Here is a 21,759-nt window from a genome sequence, read left to right as displayed (position 1 = left end):
GCTGATTCGCAATGTTTGTCATCACTTCATGATGTCTACCGATTCGTGAAAAAGGCCTATTCAAAAAACAACTATAGGTCTAATAATGAATTATTGTGATGTTAAATAGACAATGTTAGCTATCAAAGAGCGACGTTGTTTTTCATTGGGACCTTCGTCCCTTCAAGGGTAGGCCTATACCATCCTAGCTAGTCTAGGCCTAGAGTAGGATAAGGCTAGCGCGACATGTGGACGTTGGTATGAGTAGGTTAGTCTACAAACGTCGCCTAAAGTAATTGATTTTACCCGGCAGAACGAAAGAAAGAAACTCTGCTTTTCAGTCGTCTTAGGCACTCGTTTTTTGACAAACAATGACCTTTCAGAGGTCAAATTGCTGTCAAGAATATGAATTGGCTGCTTCGCAGCAATAAGTAGTAAGACACCAATTAATAATAGTAAGACACTATGGTAAGTGAGGCAACTAAATTAATAGGATAACAATCTTACCTTGGTCTTAGGTAACTCAGCTTGATTTTGAGGCAATTTTCTTCTATAGCCAACTTCGCACTTCAAAAGGTAGTGACGAACCCATGTTAGAGGCAGTTCCCATGTAATGTTCAATCGAGTTCCATCTAATGCTTCTCCGTTTAAATTGTTGGGTGGATAGGGTTGAACTATAAAAAAACACAAAATAAAATGATGAAATCCTTTAGAAAATACATCAGATCGAAGAAATGGATATAAATACACCAGAAACCCCCCCCCCACCCTGCTTAGGGCATGACTATTAAGGGGACACACTAATTAAGGGGACACTTTTTCATGTAAATTACAATAAAATCTATGAAGCATTGCATGACAACATGCCAAAACCCCAATTAAGGGGACAATTTCATATACTGTATTTGGGTAGTGTCCCCTAATTAGGGGTATAGTACCTCTATTCAGGGGACACTTTTTCGTCCTAAAGGTGTTTCCTTAATAAGGTTTCTACTGTAATTACATATTTTATGACCCTTCATTTTTAAGAAAACTCCTTTAAAATCACCTTGAATCATGAAAAAATTATGGTCGTTGATCTTTTGGATGGCCGCTTACAACAATGTATCTACATGCATGTCCCGTAGTAAAATTGATATTTGGGGTTTGTTTTTAAATATAATAATAAGACAATCACTATAGCAAAACATATTACATATATACTACATAGCATCATATTAGGCATCTCAATTATTCAAGTGGTGAGGCCAGGGCACTGGTTTGCGACCCTCTTTTGCTTGGTATAATTAATGGTATAAGGTATTTCTAAATAGGCTTAAATCATACCTTTTTAGTAATCAGATGTAGATATACTTTTAACTTTTCGATATTTTATAAATTTTAATCGAAATTTCATTGTAAATTTGTTTTTGGGTGTTTTGTTGGTACTTCTGGCTCACTGAGTCATAGATGCAATTAAATCTTTAGAAGTCCTAGGCCTTCGTGTCAAAGTATATAAATAAAATGAAATTAAATGGATTTATTCGGTGTTAACACCAAGGATAACCCACGAAAGTCTGGAGAGGACTTATTTCCAGTGGGGTCCTTCTGGTGGTGCTTGAGCAGTACACCGGGGACAGTCCCCTACTCGTTTCTGAAGAGTGTACTACGTTCTTCAGCTCCTGTCGATGTGGAAGTATGCGACTACTAAGTGCCTCCCCGAAGCAGCTGTGAAACACTGGTATACAATTCACAATGATTCTTCAGTTCCAGGTTAATTGCCTACATTTGCCTAAATATATTCCTAATGTATTGAGTTTTCTACATTTTATTTTATTAAAAATTTGCCTTTCAAATTACAGCATCTAAATTGAGTGGCCCATTAATATTAAGGTGACTTACCTTGAAGGTGTGGATTGAAATAAATCCTTGAAGTTGTATTATCTAACACATTTGACGTTTTAACTTGTACCTCATACATAAATGAATTGTATAAAGGATCATTGTCCATTGATATAATACACCTGTTTCCATCACTGTCGCTTCTCAGGTCTATGCAGTCTTGCCAAGCACCTCTGGCACAATAAAAAGTAAAAGATTTCATTAGTTAGCTTCAGACTATAGTGTTCTATTTGTATATATATGATCTACCTTGAACTACCAAGTTGTAACACCCTACTCTGTACATATGCAGTGGCGTTATGTATCTGAAGGTTATTGATGCTGGGGCTTAGCTAATGGGGGCATGATGGTTAAGTCGGGGAGGGGCTTAAAAAGTGTTACTGTAGGGCTTAAGCTGGCAAAATAAAATGACATGACTACTTCAGCGTATTTTTTTAGCTAAGCAAACTTCTAGTGAGGATGCCAGGGAGTTGGGGGAGGGGGGATTATTTGGGTGTGCACCCCAACCTCTGCAGATATCAGATATGCGACTGTATATGGTATTCAAATTCAGAAGAATTCAGGGGAGAATTGAGGGGATAGGCCAATGAATGTTGTCAGTAATCTAGTGTCATAGTGTCCACTTAATGAATAAAGCATAGTATCCACTTGGTAAATAAAGCAATACAAATTTCAAAATGCACAAAAAATTTTAAGATGTACTGTCTGATAACAACAAAATGTGATAAACCTCAAAAATTCAATCAAAAGTTTGAATATCTCATCTAAGAGAATCAACTAAAATTTATGTATGTGTACTTAATTTGATTATGGGTGTGTCCAGAATGTGTACAGTAAGTACTCTAGATATTTACACATACTATGTAACTTTAAATGTTACCTTTCAAAAAGAGACATGTTTGACGAAAACCTTGGTACGTTATTTTTTTTTTAGCTTATAACACACTAACAGCACATCTCAAGCAAAAAGACCCATTACATTAACAAATGATTAGATTATTTTGACCACCCATTAAGACATAGTCAATAGCATTATGCGAGTCACATGGCAGTGTGTTAAGGCAGGAGTGCCGCTAGCTACAACCTTAACATCGGCGCTGGTTTCAGCTGCTCCTCGCCCATGGTTCGATTGGTAGAACTATGTCTTCTCGGATAAGGACTTAAAATCTTTTGGAAGAGTAGGAGGTTACCCCAATGTTATGGTTCATTTCAGCTCCTATCGTTGTATGATGAAACATGTAGCTACCATGACGCGCCTCTTTACGGCTGCTAGGTAGTCACAGACCACGCCCATATGCAATTCAACACTATGACGCTACAAGTTATGGGATATTCTCTGACTTATTCCTTTACCTTTACCTATTAAATTGTCCTGAAAGCTGAAACATATTTGGACAAATGTTGTACAAAGATCCAAAGCTACATTACAGTTACTTCCTGTGATTGTCTGATGAAAACAAAATGGTTTTAGTATAAAAAATGTTAACTATAAACCACTTTCCATCATCCTAAAGTAATACTATGAAAACTTTGGTTATGGGTCCATAACAAAACAATCGATAATTATTTACGAAATTAGACTTACCCTAAAGGTTTATAATGGAAAGATGAAGAAGTAATTAGTACATGGTCCTCCCTTACTACCTCCCAATAGCACCAGAAAGAGATTATATTTCTACTGTGGCACGCAAAATTCTTCGCTTTTTGTGCTTTATCTGAAAGCGAAAAAAAAAAATTGATAAACTTATAGGTTTAAATGTTTACATTCTCATATAAAAGATGATGATGGATGGTGATAATGGATGATGATGACGATAAAAATGACGAATGATGATTGATGATGGTGATGGATGATGATTATGGATGATGGATGGTGATAATTGGATGAAGATGATAGATGATGATGCTGGATGATGATTATGGATGATTATAATGGATGATGGTTATGGATGATGGATGATGATGCTAATGGATGATAATGATGGATGGATGATGGTGAATGATGATGATAATGGATGATAATGATGGATGATGGTGGATGATGATGATAATGGATGACGGTGATAGATGATGATGGATGATGATAATGGATGATAATGATGGATGATGGTGGATGATGACAATGAATGATAATGATGGATGATGATGATGGATGGATGATAATGATGGATGATGGTGGATGATGACAATGAATGATAATGATGGATGATGATGATGGATGATGGTGGATGATGACAATGAATGATAATGATGGATGATGATGATGGATGGATGATGATAATGATGATGGATGATGATGATGGATGATTATGGATGATGGATGATGATAATGGATGATAATAATGGATGATAATGATGGATGATGGTGGATGATGATGATAATGGATGATAATTATGGATGATGGTAGATAATGTTGATAATGGATGATGATGATGATGGATGATGATAATGATGGATGATAATGATGGATGATAATGATGGATGATGGTGAATGATGATGATAATGGATGATAATGATGGATGATGATTATGGATGATTGATTATGATAATGTATGATAATGATGGATGATGTGGATGATGATGATAATGGATGATGATTAATGTTGGTGGATGATGACAATAATGGATGATGATGATGATGGAGGATGATGATACTGGATGATGATGAAGATGGTGGATGATGATGATAATGGGTGATAATGACGAATGATAATGATGGATGATGATTATGGATGATGATGATGGATGGTGACGATTGGATAAAGATGATGATGTTGCTGATGGATGATGATGATAGATCATGTTGAAGATGATGAAGAAGATAATGGATGATGATTGAATGATAATGATGATGGTGAATGATAAATGATAATGATGATTATAAAGAGAACTTCTTAGCTAGGCTACATACATCCAGTGTGGACAACAGTTGCTTCATAGTGTGCTAGATCATCTGAAAATGCACAATAGTAAGTTGAATCACCAAGTGGCGGCTCCGTATTAAGTACCAAGACGCTGTTGTTTGCTGTAGTGCCTGGCAAGTGTGTACGCATGGTTTCATTTATAGCATACCATACCAGCTCATTTGCAGTTCGTGTGTGTGAGTCCACATGACAATACATTTTTACACTTGTGCCATTCACAACGTAAATATCTTTAGGTGTAATAGCTAAAAAAAAAGAAGAAGAAAAATGTATAGTAAGTTTCTGTCTCTTACAAATTTTGAACGCAAACCATCATTGCAGGGTCTGACCTAAGACATTATGTTGGGTCAGACACAGCATTGTATACCACTTTAAAAACTAACAATTTGTCATTGAATGGAAAAATACACATCCCAAAATTCAATCGCATCTTTTTTTAGGTCATGTACAACTTCACTGAATTTTATGATAATCATTCATTAGTTTTTACACACTCCTGCTGGCAAACACAGACAGTTTTAGAGAAGCAGATTGATGAAAGAAAAACCTCCTTGGTGGATGCATTTATACATTGTCTACAGTTTTATATGTAATTTAAATTGTTTACTTTAATAATAATTTCGCACAACGCAATTTCATGAAAGTAAATCAATACCGCTCTACACTAATGTAAACACACAAATAGTGAAATACTTCCGGTCGAGACTGAATATAGTGTACATGTCGTTAATTACCCCCATAGGCTTAGCCAGCAAGACGTCCGGCCATCTTTTGGACGGCCAACAATTATTTAAGACGGCTACTTTTACTGTGACGGCTTGGACAGCTTGGCCTAATCAGCTCGGCCTAGCCTAATTGGGCCTGGTCTACCTTTAGCAAATTCTTTATATTCTTCAAATCTATTGTTACATTAAACTAAATCCAAATTATATTTATGTTTGATAAAAACAACCTTAATTGAATGAATGTACATTGTTTTCATATCAATATTTGGTAGGGATTCCCAATAGTGTGAGACTTATAACCATTGCCTACCCGGTGAAAAGTTCACTACAACACGTGTCGTGTTAAAAACATTTATACCCCGCTGGAAAATGGACAATTCTGACTCACTCACAACGCCAGCAAATACAATACAGTACTTGAGATTCAGTTCCTCGACATAATATTGTTGTGTTTGTAACTCTCAGGTTATAATTAATTCATGAAATACTGTAAAGAAGATTTGTTGTTAATGTCACAAGTTAAATTTTATTAGTCAACAAAATACAGTAGGTCTAGGCCTACCTCTTCATTCGAAGGACCTAGCCCTAGAGTAGAATTTACACTAGACTACCGGGCGATAGATGAAGATGCCTAGAAAATTTATGTGAGTAACCATAGCCATGCGCAATCTATGTCTTAAACTGAAATATTTTTGTGAAAGCTAATTCAACACTAATCCTTTGAACACAAAATTCCAACATTTAAACACCTTTAAATGTCCTCTGAAGATCATAATTTTCTATTTTTTCTTATGTTTGGGAGAGGGCGTGGTCCCCAGTGTGTATAGCCCGCCCATCGGCTGAGGGCCACGCTTACTGGCTTCCATTTTGGACGGCCTATTTCATTTTTCTGGCTAAACCCCTGATTACCCCATCTTTCGGATTCTGTAAAAAAAAAAATAAAACACAGAGATCTCGGTGTTTGGCAGTCAAGCGTTGCGTTACCAAACACAGAGATCTTGGTGTTCGGCAGTCAAGCGTTGCGTTACCAAACACAGAGATCTCGGTGTTTGGCAGTCAAGCGTTGCGTTAACAAACACAGAGATCTCGGTGTTTGGCAGTCAGGCGTTGCGTTACCAAACACAGAGATCTCGGTGTTTGGCAGTCAAGCGTTGCGTTACCAAACACAGAGATCTCGGTGTTTGGCAGTCAAGCGTTGCGTTACCAAACACAGAGATCTCGGTGTTTGGCATTCAAGCATTGCGTTACCAAACACAGAGATCTCGGTGTTTGGCAGTCAAGCGTTGCGTTACCAAACACAGATCTCCGTGTTTGGCAGTCAAGCGTTGCGTTACCAAACACTGAGATCTCCGTGTTTGGCAGTCAAGCGTTGCGTTATCAAACACCGAGATCTCCGTGTTTGGCGGGCAGAGTGTTAAGTTGCAGATTCATAAATAATACATATTTATTCTATACCCTAAACATGGCTGGTAATCAATAAAGATTTAAAAAAATAAAATGTCTGTACCTGAATAACATTTACTAACTAAATCTTTGTCCTTTTCACATCTGGAAGTGGTACCACTTCATGAAATGTCAATTAAAAAAAATATATATTACTTCTGCATCACTTAGCATTCACCTTCAACCTTCAATATCTCCAATTCTAAACTGAATGTTATGTTGAATGGGCATCACCAGGATGCAAACATTAAACTTGTGAACTCTGGCTTGAACAAAATGACAGGTAGGATTGCTCATGTCTCAAGACTTCTGGCTTTTTGAACTTTAAATTGTTCCATGAAATAAATTCAATTTGGGAAATTTAATACCAATCTGTTTATGCCTAACACAGACTGGTTGTATCCATGTAAAATTAAGAAAATGCAGAGTGAGTGAAGCTAATATTTATGGAGAGTGTAATACCCTATTTAGACTAGCATCCATCCATTGCATCGGTTGCAGGTTACAACACCCAATCGCACCCATTTGCAATTCACAATCGTGTGTGACAGCTCACACACCAATACAAATCGATATCGCAATTGTTACCCGTTGCGATTGGGTCACAAAAGAGCTATAAGATCTATTTCTAAAGCAAAATGGCTTGCTCACACAGCTCCTTTATTTTTTGAACATGATGTACTGGCTATGAGAGTTATATAATTTTAATGTTGGGCTACTCATGCATAGAGTTAAGTCAGGGGAAATTCCAGAGTATTTTAAAACTTTTTTCTATAAACAAAGATGTTTATTCATATTTTACGTGTCAGTCGTCATCTTTTCATATACCAAAAGTTATACTTAAATCTAGGCTTACTATCTAGGCTTACTAGAATTATATTTTACGGAACAAAATACTGGCTGAATCTACCTCCCTGTTTTAAAGATCAAAAGTCACTTTCTACAATCAAGGCTCAACGGTCAATTTTGTCCTTATTATTACTTTTTTTTTGTGCATTACTTTATAAGTTAGTTAGCGGACCAGCTCACAGGCATTGCCTTCTTGGTTTTGGCATTTGTACCCTACAGTAGGTGTATTGAATAAAGTAATTGTATTGTATTGTACGAATCACAACAAATGCCACAGGCACCGATTGGCTGAGTCAGTCAACATAGGCCTGGTGCCGGAGGCCAAGGCTTAAATAGTACCGTTTGACCTCTCGTTCCAATATAAAGTGTGATTTGGTCTGAAAGCGCTTGTTGATTGCGATCGGGAGTAATCAGTTTTGGATTACCACCGATTACATCACAACTGATCGCAACAGAGTGTAGTCAGAATAAGGTATAAGAATCCATACTGTATGTATTAACCAGGGTGCTTGCAAATACTCAAGGACTGTACCATTCTCACCCAGGGTACCTCCAAGGGTGATTCTTCATACCAAATAGAATATCCATTCACCCTCAAACATTTGTCGACTCAGAGTTATTTTTATTGTTTCAGAAGTTTTTCAGGATTCAGTAAAAGGTGGTATAGACCCCTGGTTCACAACCTTTTTTTTTTTTTTTTTCGAAAGGGTCCCTCAGTCCTAGCATGGTTGGGGCTGGGATGAGTAAATTTAAGGATATTACAATGACAATCGCAAACTTCAAAAATGATCTACATTGTGTGTAAATTTTAACTGTTTTAAGTACTGTAAACACCAAAATCATGTGATAGATCCTTTTGTTTATGCTTTTGAGCTTTCATGCAGTACTTCAGTACATTTTCTATGCAGCCCTAATAACAATTTTAATAATGCAAAATATCTGTCAAATTTCCAATTTTATATTTGTGAATCTATAACAGCATTTCACTCTTATTCCCATCAGCCTGAACTTCAAAAATACAATTAATTCTCAGGTACAAATTATTTTTATAAACTAACAATACTAATAATGATAATAATTATTATTATTATATAAATATAAGTTTTTTTCCCACTTATTACGTAAAAAAGAGAAATCTTAAATCCTAAAGTATGTTTACTCAAGTAAATTTATATTAATAATAGCCAACATTATTGAATAATATAAAATAAATTATATCAATGACATTGAGTGTTGAAGTGTGCAGTGGAAATTAAATCGGCATAGTTTTCAAAGGAATACACTGTCGGTTTCATTTCGATTAATTATCGGCCTTCCTAAGTAAACATCCAATAATAGCATGGTATTCAAAAGAAAACTCTTCTGCAAAGCAAGAAGGTATATTCCTCAGGTCAGCATAATATTTGAAAAGGTCAAAATGACAAAATTTGAATAATCAATTTGCTGATTGACATCAACAGCACTAATGGTCCATTACTACAATAATGACTTTTTTAACATGTTCAAATTGATAGCTTATTCCAGGGAACAGTTGAATTACTGTTAATTTAACTGTTCCCTGGTTTATACACATAATGCATGGTTACAATAGGTTCAATACAAATAACATGTAAATTTGTTAGAAAATTGTAAATGTCAATCTATCTTTTGAACATATGTTCATTCATTTCCACATTTGTATATACTTCAAATTTATATCATTAAAACTTCTAATTGAAACCCAGTATTCTACTTACTGTATGACCCCCATACTTTAATACTACCTACGTTTAAAATTAATCTCCATAAATGATGACCAATTACTGTGTCTGTAGTCCAATAATAACTAAGTGGGGTTACTACTGTACTATATTGGAATACCAAGTTCTAGAAGAAGAATTTCCAGACCCATTGATGCCACCAATTAAATGGTGATGATTTCTAACGATGATGATAGGATCATTAAAGATATCTACAATGGCTCAGTCAAAATGAGAAAGTATTGAGTTAAAAAAAAAAAACATGTTTTATGTCCAAGTTTCGCATGAAAACTATTTTCTACAACATTCCAAAGTTTCCATAGCTTCCAATATTGGTCAGTTATTTGGCAATATTTTTACTATTGGGAGTGATGAAAATTTACGTCACAATTTCATAATGAATAGCAGACAACACTTTAGGAGAGTTTCCATGAAAACCTGAGCACTGCCAATAAGGAAAATAATTTTATCCCATGTCCAGAAATTCTATATATTAAGTACATATTTTTTATGAATTAAGACAATCTTAAACCTTGTCAGTTTTGGGAAAAACAACATCTTTATAGCTAATATAATTAAAAATGTGTAAATCCTAGTGGTACTGTATAGTAGGCCTTCTATCAAATAAGATGGCGGTCATATATAGTGTATAAAGGCCAAGGTCTTTAATATGCGCTTCAAATAATTAAATTGCCACAATACGAATGTGTATTTTGTACCAAAAAACAAAATCAGAAGTCAGCATATCCACCCGAAGGACAAAATTCAGGATTTGGACTGTAGTGGCACCATTTATCAGGTCAGCTGTTTGAATTGCCCCTATGTATATATCAAAGAGACTGGCATACCCAAAGATTGAGAATTGCGAACATCAAAATGATGTGGAAAGTAACACCAAGGGCGTGTTGACGCGAGCAGGGAGATCCTCACTTTCCGTATGTTTTACACAAATTGGCAATCACGGACCATGCCATTAAATTCAACCATTCTATATAGACTTTACCAATGTCAGAATTCTACATGAACACAATCAGGAATAGAGAAAGATTAAAGAATCGATCCAGATCAGGAAGGCAGAACATACAATGAATAGAGACCAGGGAGGCACCTTGATCCCTAACATCTTTGAGGCTATTTTTGGCACTACACAGATCAGGGCCTGGCAATCCCAGTCAAAGGCTTCAACTGGTGGCGCTATTTCCAGTATATGGTCGCCGTTTCCAAAAAGAAACATCACTTGTGAATGTGAACTGATAAAGTAGTTATGAAACGTCGGTAAGTTTCATCAAAGTTTATTCCTGGTTTAACAAAAAAAAAGAAAATTATAATCTCTTTACGAAACCGCATGAATTTATTTCAACACATACAATTAAAATCCTTTTCCCATTTATCACGGCTATGCATACTGTATATGATTAAGTAATACAATGTAAATAAAGATTCTAGACCTACCAAGTCTCATACCATTTATGCATTTGAGGCCTCTCTCAAGCCCTCACATTCAAAGACCGAAATCTCATGCATAAATGTAATACTGCCAATTGTAGGCCTATTGTGTAGTTTTTTCACTAATGTGCACCAAACTTCACTCTTGTTTATCTGAACAATTTTCTTTTATGTCTTCTTAAGCCATTTAACACTGAGTGTAAAGGGGGAATTCTCATGAATATTCAACATTGACCAAATATATTTCTAGCATCCATGTATGAATTAATCCAAGCTGAAGGAAGAACAAACTCCTGCAGTATGTGCCCTTTTACATTTTTGAAGCTACCACTCATGAAGACCCTAAATCATTTACTAGGACAGAGCATAAACATATTAAAATTGGACCAGAAACGAAAAGCGTATTAATAATACCATATCTTTAATGTTTTGAAATAGAGGAACAGTTCTTGTACTGTTTATGTCAGTGAGTGCAATATGATTCGTTTGATAATACTTTAAATCAGATTAGCAAAATCTCTTGCCTCATACCAGAAATTCCTGCACGGATACTTACACCGTGCACGAATACCGTTACAGATATTGATTTCACAAATTAAGAAAATTTGAAGCATTATACATTGCTTGCCATCAGCTTTTTTCCTAGTCCTTCATCCAAAACAAATTTTCGGTATGAAGGCTTACACATCATCATTGCAGTCTACTGTAGTCTTCTGTATTCTGGTAAATAATTACATTTTTTTAATAAGAACCAGTAAAATTTTGCTCATGATCTGTGTTCTTACCTTTTCACCAATTTCAGGCTAAAAAATGTTCTAATTTTGTTCTAATTTTACACACTTTTCAAGGGCAAAAATGATTAGGGTATTGCTAAACCCTGCATATCCCGAAAACCCAGCAAACCTCCAAAAAAAAACACCGCAAACCCCATCCAAACTCTGTGATAATAATTGAATCACATAGTATAGGACTCAACTTGGTATCTCAATAAAAAAAAATCTGAATTTTATGTTCTATCACAACCTATTTTTGGGGTAAAAAGGCCATTTTTAATATAAAAAAATTAAAATACCAAGTTGAGTCCTATACTTCTGTGATTCAATCATTATCACAGGGTTTGGATGGGGTTTGCACTGTGTTTTTGGAGGTTTGCAGGGTTTAGCGATATTTTTATACAAAAAATGGCATTTTTACCCAAAAAGTAGGTTGTTACGAATGGAACATTATAATTATTTTTTACTGAGATATCAAGTGAGTCCTATACTACATGATTCAATCACTATCACAGAGTTTGGATGGGGTTTGCACTGTGTTTTGCGGGGTTTAGCAATTTTTTAAATACAAAAAATGGCCTTTTTACTCCAAAAATAAAATAGCAGATGAAGTAAATATTACATTATATAATCTCAAGAAATGAAAATCAGATGAATATCAATATCAATCAATAAATCACACACAGATATTGTTCATTGACAGACGACTTTGCCATGTGGCAATCATTCTTGTTGTTCTTGAATTCGATCATGCATGAAATTTGTTCAGAAATATGATAGATTAATGAGTTTGTTGCCGTGAATACAATGTAAAGGTAAAGATGTTACCACAGGCAAGTTATTGGCGAAGATGTTTCCATGGTTACTATACTGTTGAATAATTTATTGCCATGGATACAATTTGTAACTTTTTTGCCAAGTTTTTAATTATCTGTTACATCATGGCACCACTAGCAAAAGAGATTGTCTGTTTAGATTTTTCAATGCATTTCAATTCTATTCAATACAACAAAACATTTATTTCATCCAAAAGCCATAAATGCACAATATTAAAATAATCCTGCATTGCAATATAGCATGCAAGACTAAATGAGGATGCAAACTTCTATGTTACCTTAATTCTCATTGGTCAAAATAATTAAAAGGCTGTCATGGCCTACAATATTTTTTTTAATAAGAATTCCAGTAAAAATTTTGCCCAGGCTCAGTGTTCTTATTTTTTTGTAGATTTCAGGCTCAAAATATTCTTTATATGTTCTTATTTATACACACTTTTCAAACATGCCATTCCTGATTGCGTCAAGGCAGCTAGCAATGCAACGTGATTCGTCTGCAACACAATCGGCAGAGTTGAACCAGGTTCAACCTTGACGACAACTGTCGGTCACTGTTGTCGACAGGGTGAGCAAATGTATGGAAACCGAGCTTTACAATGACGTCAAACCATCCCAGATTGCTAATATCGCGTACCAGCAGTTCCCGAGCGAAACACAAGGTATGACTTGAATGTGTACTTCGGCTAACATTTACAAATACTCTCAGAAAAAAAAAAATCTAAGATTTGCTTTCAATTGGATATGATTGGCCAATATTTAACATGCCGTCAGGTTGGAAAACATTTACATGTCTTTCAATTTGTGAAAAGGATATTCCCGGGTATAAGTCCATACTCCCAAATTCAAGCTGATTTTGTGCCTATGGGCTTATATTCAAGATGTTATTGTATTCAACAAGGTAATCGTCATAAAGTATACATATAGCTGATAGGATATTAAAATACAGTACTGCAGGCAAGAATAACCAGACTATGAATTATTAGTGTAAGAGTCATCCTAAAATGAATTACTTCCTAACAACAACTCAATAAGCTGACAACTCTAACAGAGGTGAGGGGTATACAGTTAGAGATGAAAACTGTAACAGCTATCAAACCAAAACAGACAGGAAGGTTCTGGACCATGAAAAACAAATGATTTATAGTGTTGAAGGCATTTTATATACTATTCTGTGTCAAAGTAAAAAAAAAAAAACTTTCTCAACAACAGGTGGGTATAAGGCTAATTTGTTTACATAAAAAACAAAACACACCAATTTTGAATACATTCCTTAATGTAGTTGGATGATTATTTTTTCAGTTTGGATACACCCACTTGTGCCAAATAAAATAAAATGTTATTTTCATGTACCGGATCTGAAATTATTTTTTAGAGAGGGAACTTACAATTTGCTATTCTATACTAGTAGTAGTAGTAAATAGACTGTTAAATAATAATTTTTTTTTTTTTTATTTTTTTTTTTATAAAAGAAGTAAAATTAATCTGGTACTTTATTCTGGCATATATGTTTCTACAACTTCTTACGGTTTGAAAACAATCATTCTGATCATCTTTCATTTTTTATGGAAAAATAATTGTGTTTTGGAAAATAGCAAATAGTAAATTTTTTCATGAGGCTCCAAAAATTTCCTTGAGGGCAGGGACGTGTAACTAGCAATTAATTTTATTTCGCCTTAAACTGGGATATGGTATCCAATGCTAAGATCAAGAGTAACTTTCATATTTTGAATATCCCCTATAATTTATGTCAAGCAAAAATTTAATAGTACCGAACATTATAGCCATTTGCCTTTTCATTTTCTGAATTCATGTCAGTAAATCACGCGTGACTTTATGTACCCGGTTGACTTCCATCAAAGAGTCTAAATCTGCAAGAGGTCTGACTCTTGGGTGTTTCGTTGAAACGCAATCCTATCTCGAAAAGTACTACCACACACTAGAGGGCGTCCTTCAAAAGAACATAAAAGGCAGTAATATCAAAAGCATGCTACATTTATATTATGCAAGTTTGAGTTTTGAACTATAATCAAATTCTAATAGGGTGCCCCCTATCTTGTCGTAGAATTTTGGTTTTCGTTTCATTGTGTGCATGCAAAATTACTTTCAGTCAAACCTCTTGCAATTCTAAACCAAGTTGCTTCCATTCTGTAAGTGGCGGGACACTGGCTGTTGAATAATAAAAATAATAATTTTCTACTTATGTAGCGCATATTGGAGACTAAACTCTATGTGAATGTGAATTGAAGACTTGTCGCAGTTATTATTATTGTGTATATTTTTTTTCCTTGTAGCTAATTATTGTTTGCATTACTAATTGTGAATTGTATTGTAGTTTAAATTACTATAAAATTTAAAAAAATAAAACTACAAGGGCCTGAAGTTAAGATACTTCCAAGATATGGTACTGTATAGTGAGCTGTCTTAAGGGCACATAGAAAAAATTATTAGATTATCATTCTCTTTTTTTAAAAAATTGATGAGGGTGGGAGGTTTTTTTTTTTTGGGAGAGGGAGTGGGGGTGGGGATGGGATTATATCCAGGAATTCCCTGTGATTCAATGGCCTATCCAAAACTAGGCCTAAGCCTATATTCCAGTGAAAAAAATCAGACATTACTCAAGCATCAGAGGGAAGGGAACAAATTATAGTTTCATTGTAAAACACTTCTGAATGTTCTCTGGTGTATATGGCTTATTTTGTCGTCTTCCTTTAGCTTTTGTTTTCTAAATTAAAAAATATTCTTCATTATAGTTTCAATAAAGTGCGCTATTATTTATTTTATTTAATTCCATTGCGAGTTTTCATTTTTATTATGATTCTTGTATTGTTTTTTTTATTGATATTTATTATTATTTTTAATTACTTTTATATAATTGCTTGACTACAGTATTTGAATTATGACAATATGTTGTGTTTTATATTTTATTCCCATTCTGCTGGTGTTACATTGTTGTATGCAATAAAGAAATAACTAAAAACAAATTTAAAACAAACATGTATGCACTATATGCAGAGAATGAACTAAGTATATTCTATACAGTAGTAGTACAATTTGCAGTAACCAATCTCTGTGAGACCGATGGGACTCAAAAGAAGATATATATAGCTGTACATGCTAAGGGAGGAACTACAGCCATTTATTACACTACCTTTTATACTGATTAAAAGCTCCATTAAATACTCCAGGTACTAAATGAGAATTATATTGATATGGAAACTTGCCATATCACCATCCTATTCTGTGGTCTGACATGACATTTATAAAGCTGTTCAAGCAAATAAAGCAATCAAAAAAAGTTATGTTTACTACTCTAAGAGCCTGATCACACTTGAGAGTTACGTCGGCCCAGGGCCGCCTCGGGACCGGTCCAGGGTCGGCAATTTTTAAGTGTGAACAATCAATAAATGTTAAGCCGGCCCTGAGCCGACCTAAAGTTAATCCGACTTTTGAGTCAGCTCAAGTCCCGCAATGAGGACCCTGGGCCGGCTATGGGCCGACCCAACTTTATATCTGAACGTAAGCCAAACCTGAGCCGGCCCAAGTTCGCTCTGATTGCGGTCGATTTTAACATCTTATCTAACCACAAAATTCATTTGAACTGACTTGCGCGAAAAAACACCATTGTGAAATAAATTGTTAAGGAAACTGTAGAGTAAATTGTATTCAGTTGAACTATTGTTTTTGAATAAAAGTTGTTATATATAAGGTCTCTATGCCTAACTAATTATTTCTCACAGTCTCCGTGCGAAGCATAAGCATCATCACACACCAAGTTGTAAACATGGGAAAATACCATGTGATACAAACCTTACGCATGGGCCGTTTGACAGATGACGAAAACTACGACTTTCTTTTCTACAGTTGAAGAATTCCAGTAGAGAAAAAATATATTGGCCTATTACAAGCTCAAGAAACCCAGTTTTTATGTATAGCACACATTAATTTAACAAGTTTATATTCTAAAATCATAACACTGTATAGCGGTATCATTCTTTCTGTGAACGTCATCCTCACCAACCACGTGCATTTTGTGTCGACGTTCGTGAAGCTACTCACATGACCCCGAGGACAGAAAAAAATAATTGTTAAAATTGTTTGTGAATGAACCTAATATGAAAATAATTATTATTGCCAAATAGATTGATCTTGATGCTACTTATTCACAATCTGTGTCCCCGGTCTGTGACCAAACATTGACAGCAACATTCAGTCTTACATAGGCCTATATAGTTTACCCTTGATACAGGTATGGACTTCCAAAATCGCGAGTCTGGTTTTGCACAGAGTAAAGTCGAGCTGCGCTAATTATAGGCCTTGGTTATTATAATAATTATCGTCGCCATAATCATGAAGCAGAATGCTACGCTTAAAAAATCGAAAAAGTATAAGGAAAATATTTGAAATTAGGTTCATGTTTTGTGCGAATTCCATGTGTTTATTCTAGGTTGTGATTTACCGTTCCGCCATCATGTAATGCGATCGCCTCAAACTTCCTGTCTTGCAATTCATCGACCCGGCCCAAAGGAGAAGTGTGAACGTTTATAAGGCGACCCTGGGCCGACTTAAAACAATCACTGTGAACAAAAATTTTGTTGAGTCGTCCCTGAGTCGGCCGTAATTTAAGGTGGCCCTGGGCCGATTAAATACAACAGGCAAAATGCTACACAAAAAGAGATAACTGTGTCCTAGTAGCGTATCTAGGTGCCTTAAAATGATGAGAGAAGATGATGGGGATGAGGTGATTTTTATTTACTTGAGCGTAATCTTTTGTTTCGAACATTTTTAATGGGGTGGAGACGACTGGGACGGGGAAACTTTGAACATTTTTAATGGGGTGGGGACGACTGGGAGGGGGAAACAGAACACAAACCTTTTAGGGGGAGATCCGCCAACTGCTCCGGGGCTCAAAAATGTGTGTGAATGACAGTTGGTGACATCGCACACCTCCCTGGAGGCATCTATAATTTTGCTTTGCTCGCGCAATTACTGTTGAACTTTAGTACAGTATAGGACCGGTAAATAGTGTACAATGAGCTATGGTATAGTATCCTTTTCTACAGCAGGAAAGAAAAGTTTTGTGCGTATTTTGCTCTAGTTGATTATGTCTATTTGGTGTACAGATAATATTTGATACTGGACGTGAGACACCATAATTTTCATGGTCAGAGTCTCAACATATATACACTGTTTCAAATAATGAAAAAACAAATTTAAAACCTTGATTGCATTGTGTGAACTGGCCCACACCAGAAAAAAACCTAAACCAAGGAGGTATACTGCACCTGCAGTAAATTCTAGCTTAAGAACTTTGACCCAATAATATCCTAGGTATTAAAAATTATATATTTTTTTTTAATATGAAAATAAAAAAAACTTGTACACCTTCAGCCTATAGCATAAATTGATTTAACATTTAATTAAAAATAACACCCATATTTAAAGCAAATAAATATGCACTGAATGACATTTATTTGAATATGAACACTTGAAATATTAATGTACATTCATTAAATATGTGCAATAATACTCTAAGTATGTTTTACTTCTTTCAATAATTACAACAAAAAAAAAAACTTACTTAAATTGTAAATGTTAGTTTCTTCTATGCCGGCACAGTTTCGCACAGACAAAGTAGCAATCAATAAAACACAGGACACTAAGTTTTTGAGGTTATCCATGATCACTTCTTGAAGTTAAGGTAAAGTCACACAGCTTACATCACTCTCACTCTACTTGTTCAGTTTCTAAAAAGAAATCCAGGATTTGTTGCTTATAAAGGCGTCCTAGATGAGGTTAACTGACAGCGGTTGGCTGAAACACGATGATGTCCTACAAGCACTGTTGTGTCTTCATGAGCTGCAAATACACAAGTAGAAACTAGTCAATCAAACTTGTCTCATATACAGCTCATATACAGAAGAAAATTAAAAAAGGCTTATATGCACCCACCCTGTCTATTTATCTCAGAAATTTGTGCCCACAGGGTCAGTGCTTTCTAAGTAAGATGCGATGCATTGATGACCTGACAGCAAACAAGATGTCCCTGAGGTAAAAATAAAAAGGGGCGGTAACCTATTACTGTATAGTTGTTCTTAAATTAGGGCAGGAATAAATGGTCCAATGAACATTCTTGTAAAAGTTAGGTCACTGTGACAAAGAATAGGGCAAGTGTAATGATTAATTTTTATCATCTTAAATAATTCTTGCACCCTGATTGTGATAATGATGAAAAAAATAACAATGTTGAAGATGATGATAATGATGATGATGATGAAGATGATAATGATGAAGAGGAATACTGTAGGCCTAGTGCATATTCTGATCACAGTGTAGTCAATCAAGCGAGGAACTTCAACAATAAAGTCAATGTTATTAAAAGTGGATTAATATCGTGTATCGTGTCAGGCAATTCAATGATATAGGCTACAATAAGGAAAATATATTTTCAGTACAGTGAACAATTTTTAGAACAATATTCACATTTCAATAAATCATAAGGAAAAATAAGAATAACAAATACTAATGATATTATTAATATTACAATATATAGCAATGATATTATTAATATTACAATATATAGCAATAATATTACAATATATTATAATAACAATACTTAAGTAAAGTTTGACTGCAGAAAACCTCAATTTGTCTAAATTGATAAAAAAATTATTTAAATCTCAATTCATTTTGACAGTGAATCATTTACTGATCATTGGTTTTTTTGCAAATCATCTTTGCTTCCATCATTTAATCGTTTAGATGTATGCAAAACTTTTTTAATAGAAACATCATGCAATACATTAGCTGTGAATGTAGAGTTGCAAATGTACTCTATATTTACATTGGAATTTTATTAGCAGTCACATAGATTATCTACAGCGATCCATCAACCTCCACACTAAAGGACTGGCCTCATTCCGCAATGTATGTAACATATTGTAAATATCTATTTTTATTCAATTAAAAATGTCTGACATTATATATACTATCGAGGCACATGGCGATGAGTCAAATGTAACAAAAGTGGTCAATGACCGTTGAAAATGTCAATGACGTGCTAACTTCATCAATACATCAATTCCTAAATTTTACAGCATTATCCTCTGCGTTTCCTTGTCATAATATAATCAATAATCATCATGACATCAACAGAGTAACATAGTCATGTATAACACACACACATATATATATATATATATATATATATGTAGGAAATAGTATATTATATAACATAAATATAACACCCTGGCTGATTAGCTCTGATAATAGCACAGAAAAATATCAGCATAAAAAATATGTTTAAAATATAGGAACACAGCATAAAATATGAACAACTGGTGCTTTAAATGGGTATAATAACATTATATAAATAATACATATAAAACAGCACTTCCCTATAATAGTATACTAAACAGCATACTAATACATATATTGATATTTATCAGTAATATTACAAATTACTTAAAGTATGACTATAGTCATATATTACTTAGAACAGTTTGTTATTGATGAGGTAAAGAATGCTTAGGCAGCATCCACAGGACTCAGCATCACGGAACCTATACTGTATAGCCATAGCTAAACCATCTCCCTGGCTAAGTGACTAATAATAAATACCCAACATGGCTGTTAGATTGGTAATAAACCCTACATAAACTATACTATCTAACCTAAAATTTCTATTTTAGGCAGAAAATCAAACACCTTAACTCACCTGTATTAAGTCTACTTCTGAATATTCTCCCATTCATGGTAGCTATCACACAATTTCTTAGCAGACTATAATGCTTTCTCAACTTCACACACTGAACTGATCAAGACTATAGACTAATCAGTGGGTGGTAATCTTCCAAGAAACCCTTATAGATTTGACCAATCAGAATAGAGCTCTCTGAACAGTGGGTAAGACAAGTGATGACAGTGCCTAAGGCAGCTACCATTGACGGATGGATTTTAAGAATTTAATTGGGTTAAAGATTTGTAAAAGCTTGGAGAATGTTTAAACCTCTGACCTTTCCAGAAAAAAAGGAAAACCAGGTACTGTAATGTTTTTAAATGTGTGCTAATGGACATTTAAATAGGAAATAAAAAATGCTCTATTTGATGTTTGACACTAAATTATAATTTCTGTATAATTATGATCACATATTCCAGGGGTGGCACCAGACAAGGCCCAGCGGGGGAAAGGGAGCAGATTCATCCATCTGAGAGAGTTAGTCTCTCCTTCAGGGAGAAAAACACACTTCATCATGGAGAAGAAATAGTTATGTTTTTTTTTACATTAGTTAGACACAAAATCTATTAAATAGCTTTTGAAACACATAAATTTTCATAGTTTCCAGAAGATATGCCCCTAGATCACTTCTGAGGGATGACGCCCGATCACGTCTACATATTATCACACCTCGTCAGAGAATCAGCCCCGTTGGACAAATCCCAGTGCTACCCCTGATATATTCATCTGCTGTGGCTACTGAGCTTGAAATAATGATCTCACACTTGCACATAACTGCTAATAAGCTTCAATAGATAATCGCATATTCATCTGCTGCTAATGAGCTTTAACTGATGATCAAACACTTGCCTAATCTAAGTTTCAATGGATGATCACATATTCATCTACAGCAGCTGCTACTCAACTTCAACTGATGATCACACACTTACCTGTAGATGCTAAGCTTCAATTGATGATCACATATTCATCTACAGAAGCTGCTACTCAACTTCAACTGATGATCACACACTTACCTGTAGATGCTAAGCTTCAATAGATAATCACATATTCATCTGCTGCTAATGAGCTTTAACTGATGATCAAACACTTGCCTAAGCTAAGTTCCAATGGATGATCACATATTCATCTACAGCAGCTGCTACTCAACTTCAACTGATGATCACACACTTACCTGTAGATGCTAAGCTTCAATTGATGATCACATATTCATCTACAGAAGCTGCTACTCAACTTCAACTGATGATCACACACTTACCTGTAGATGCTAAGCTTCAATTGATGATCACATATTTATCTACAGCAGCTGCTACTCAACTTCAACTGATGATCACACACTTACCTGTAGATGCTAAGCTTCAATTGATGATCACATATTCATCTACAGAAGCTGCTACTCAACTTCAACTGATGATCACACACTTACCTGT

At 34.9% G+C, this 21,759-nt stretch overlaps 1 protein-coding gene across 10 annotated transcripts in view; it reads right to left on the bottom strand.

Moving 5' to 3' along the window:
- The window catches only part of LOC117122962, a 103,738-nt gene that overhangs the window by 20,194 nt on the left and 61,785 nt on the right, over positions 1-21,759 (bottom strand). For 7 of the 10 annotated variants that reach the window (XM_033268741.1, XM_033268737.1, XM_033268743.1 and 4 more), the window contains 5 exons: positions 18,176-18,453; positions 4,774-5,031; positions 3,446-3,575; positions 1,861-2,033; positions 487-653 (listed from right to left, as the gene is read on the bottom strand). In XM_033268741.1, coding sequence (XP_033124632.1) covers positions 487-653; positions 1,861-2,033; positions 3,446-3,575; positions 4,774-5,031; positions 18,176-18,275 — 828 coding nt within the window. In that variant the 5' untranslated portion in view covers positions 18,276-18,453. Of the gene's footprint in view, positions 1-486; positions 654-1,860; positions 2,034-3,445; positions 3,576-4,773; positions 5,032-18,175; positions 18,454-18,546; positions 18,641-20,311; positions 20,415-21,759 lie in introns of those variants that run through there. The other 3 variants (XM_033268747.1, XM_033268740.1, XM_033268746.1) reach the window with 3 other exon arrangements.

The sequence above is a fragment of the Anneissia japonica genome, unplaced genomic scaffold, assembly GCF_011630105.1.
Source record: "Anneissia japonica isolate Jap-2015-1 unplaced genomic scaffold, ASM1163010v1 scaffold674_len412849_cov176, whole genome shotgun sequence".
NCBI classification, from domain to species: domain Eukaryota; kingdom Metazoa; phylum Echinodermata; class Crinoidea; order Comatulida; family Comatulidae; genus Anneissia; species Anneissia japonica.
The sequence above is the reverse complement of the archived record's forward strand: the minus strand, read 5'-3'. Positions and strand labels throughout refer to the sequence as shown.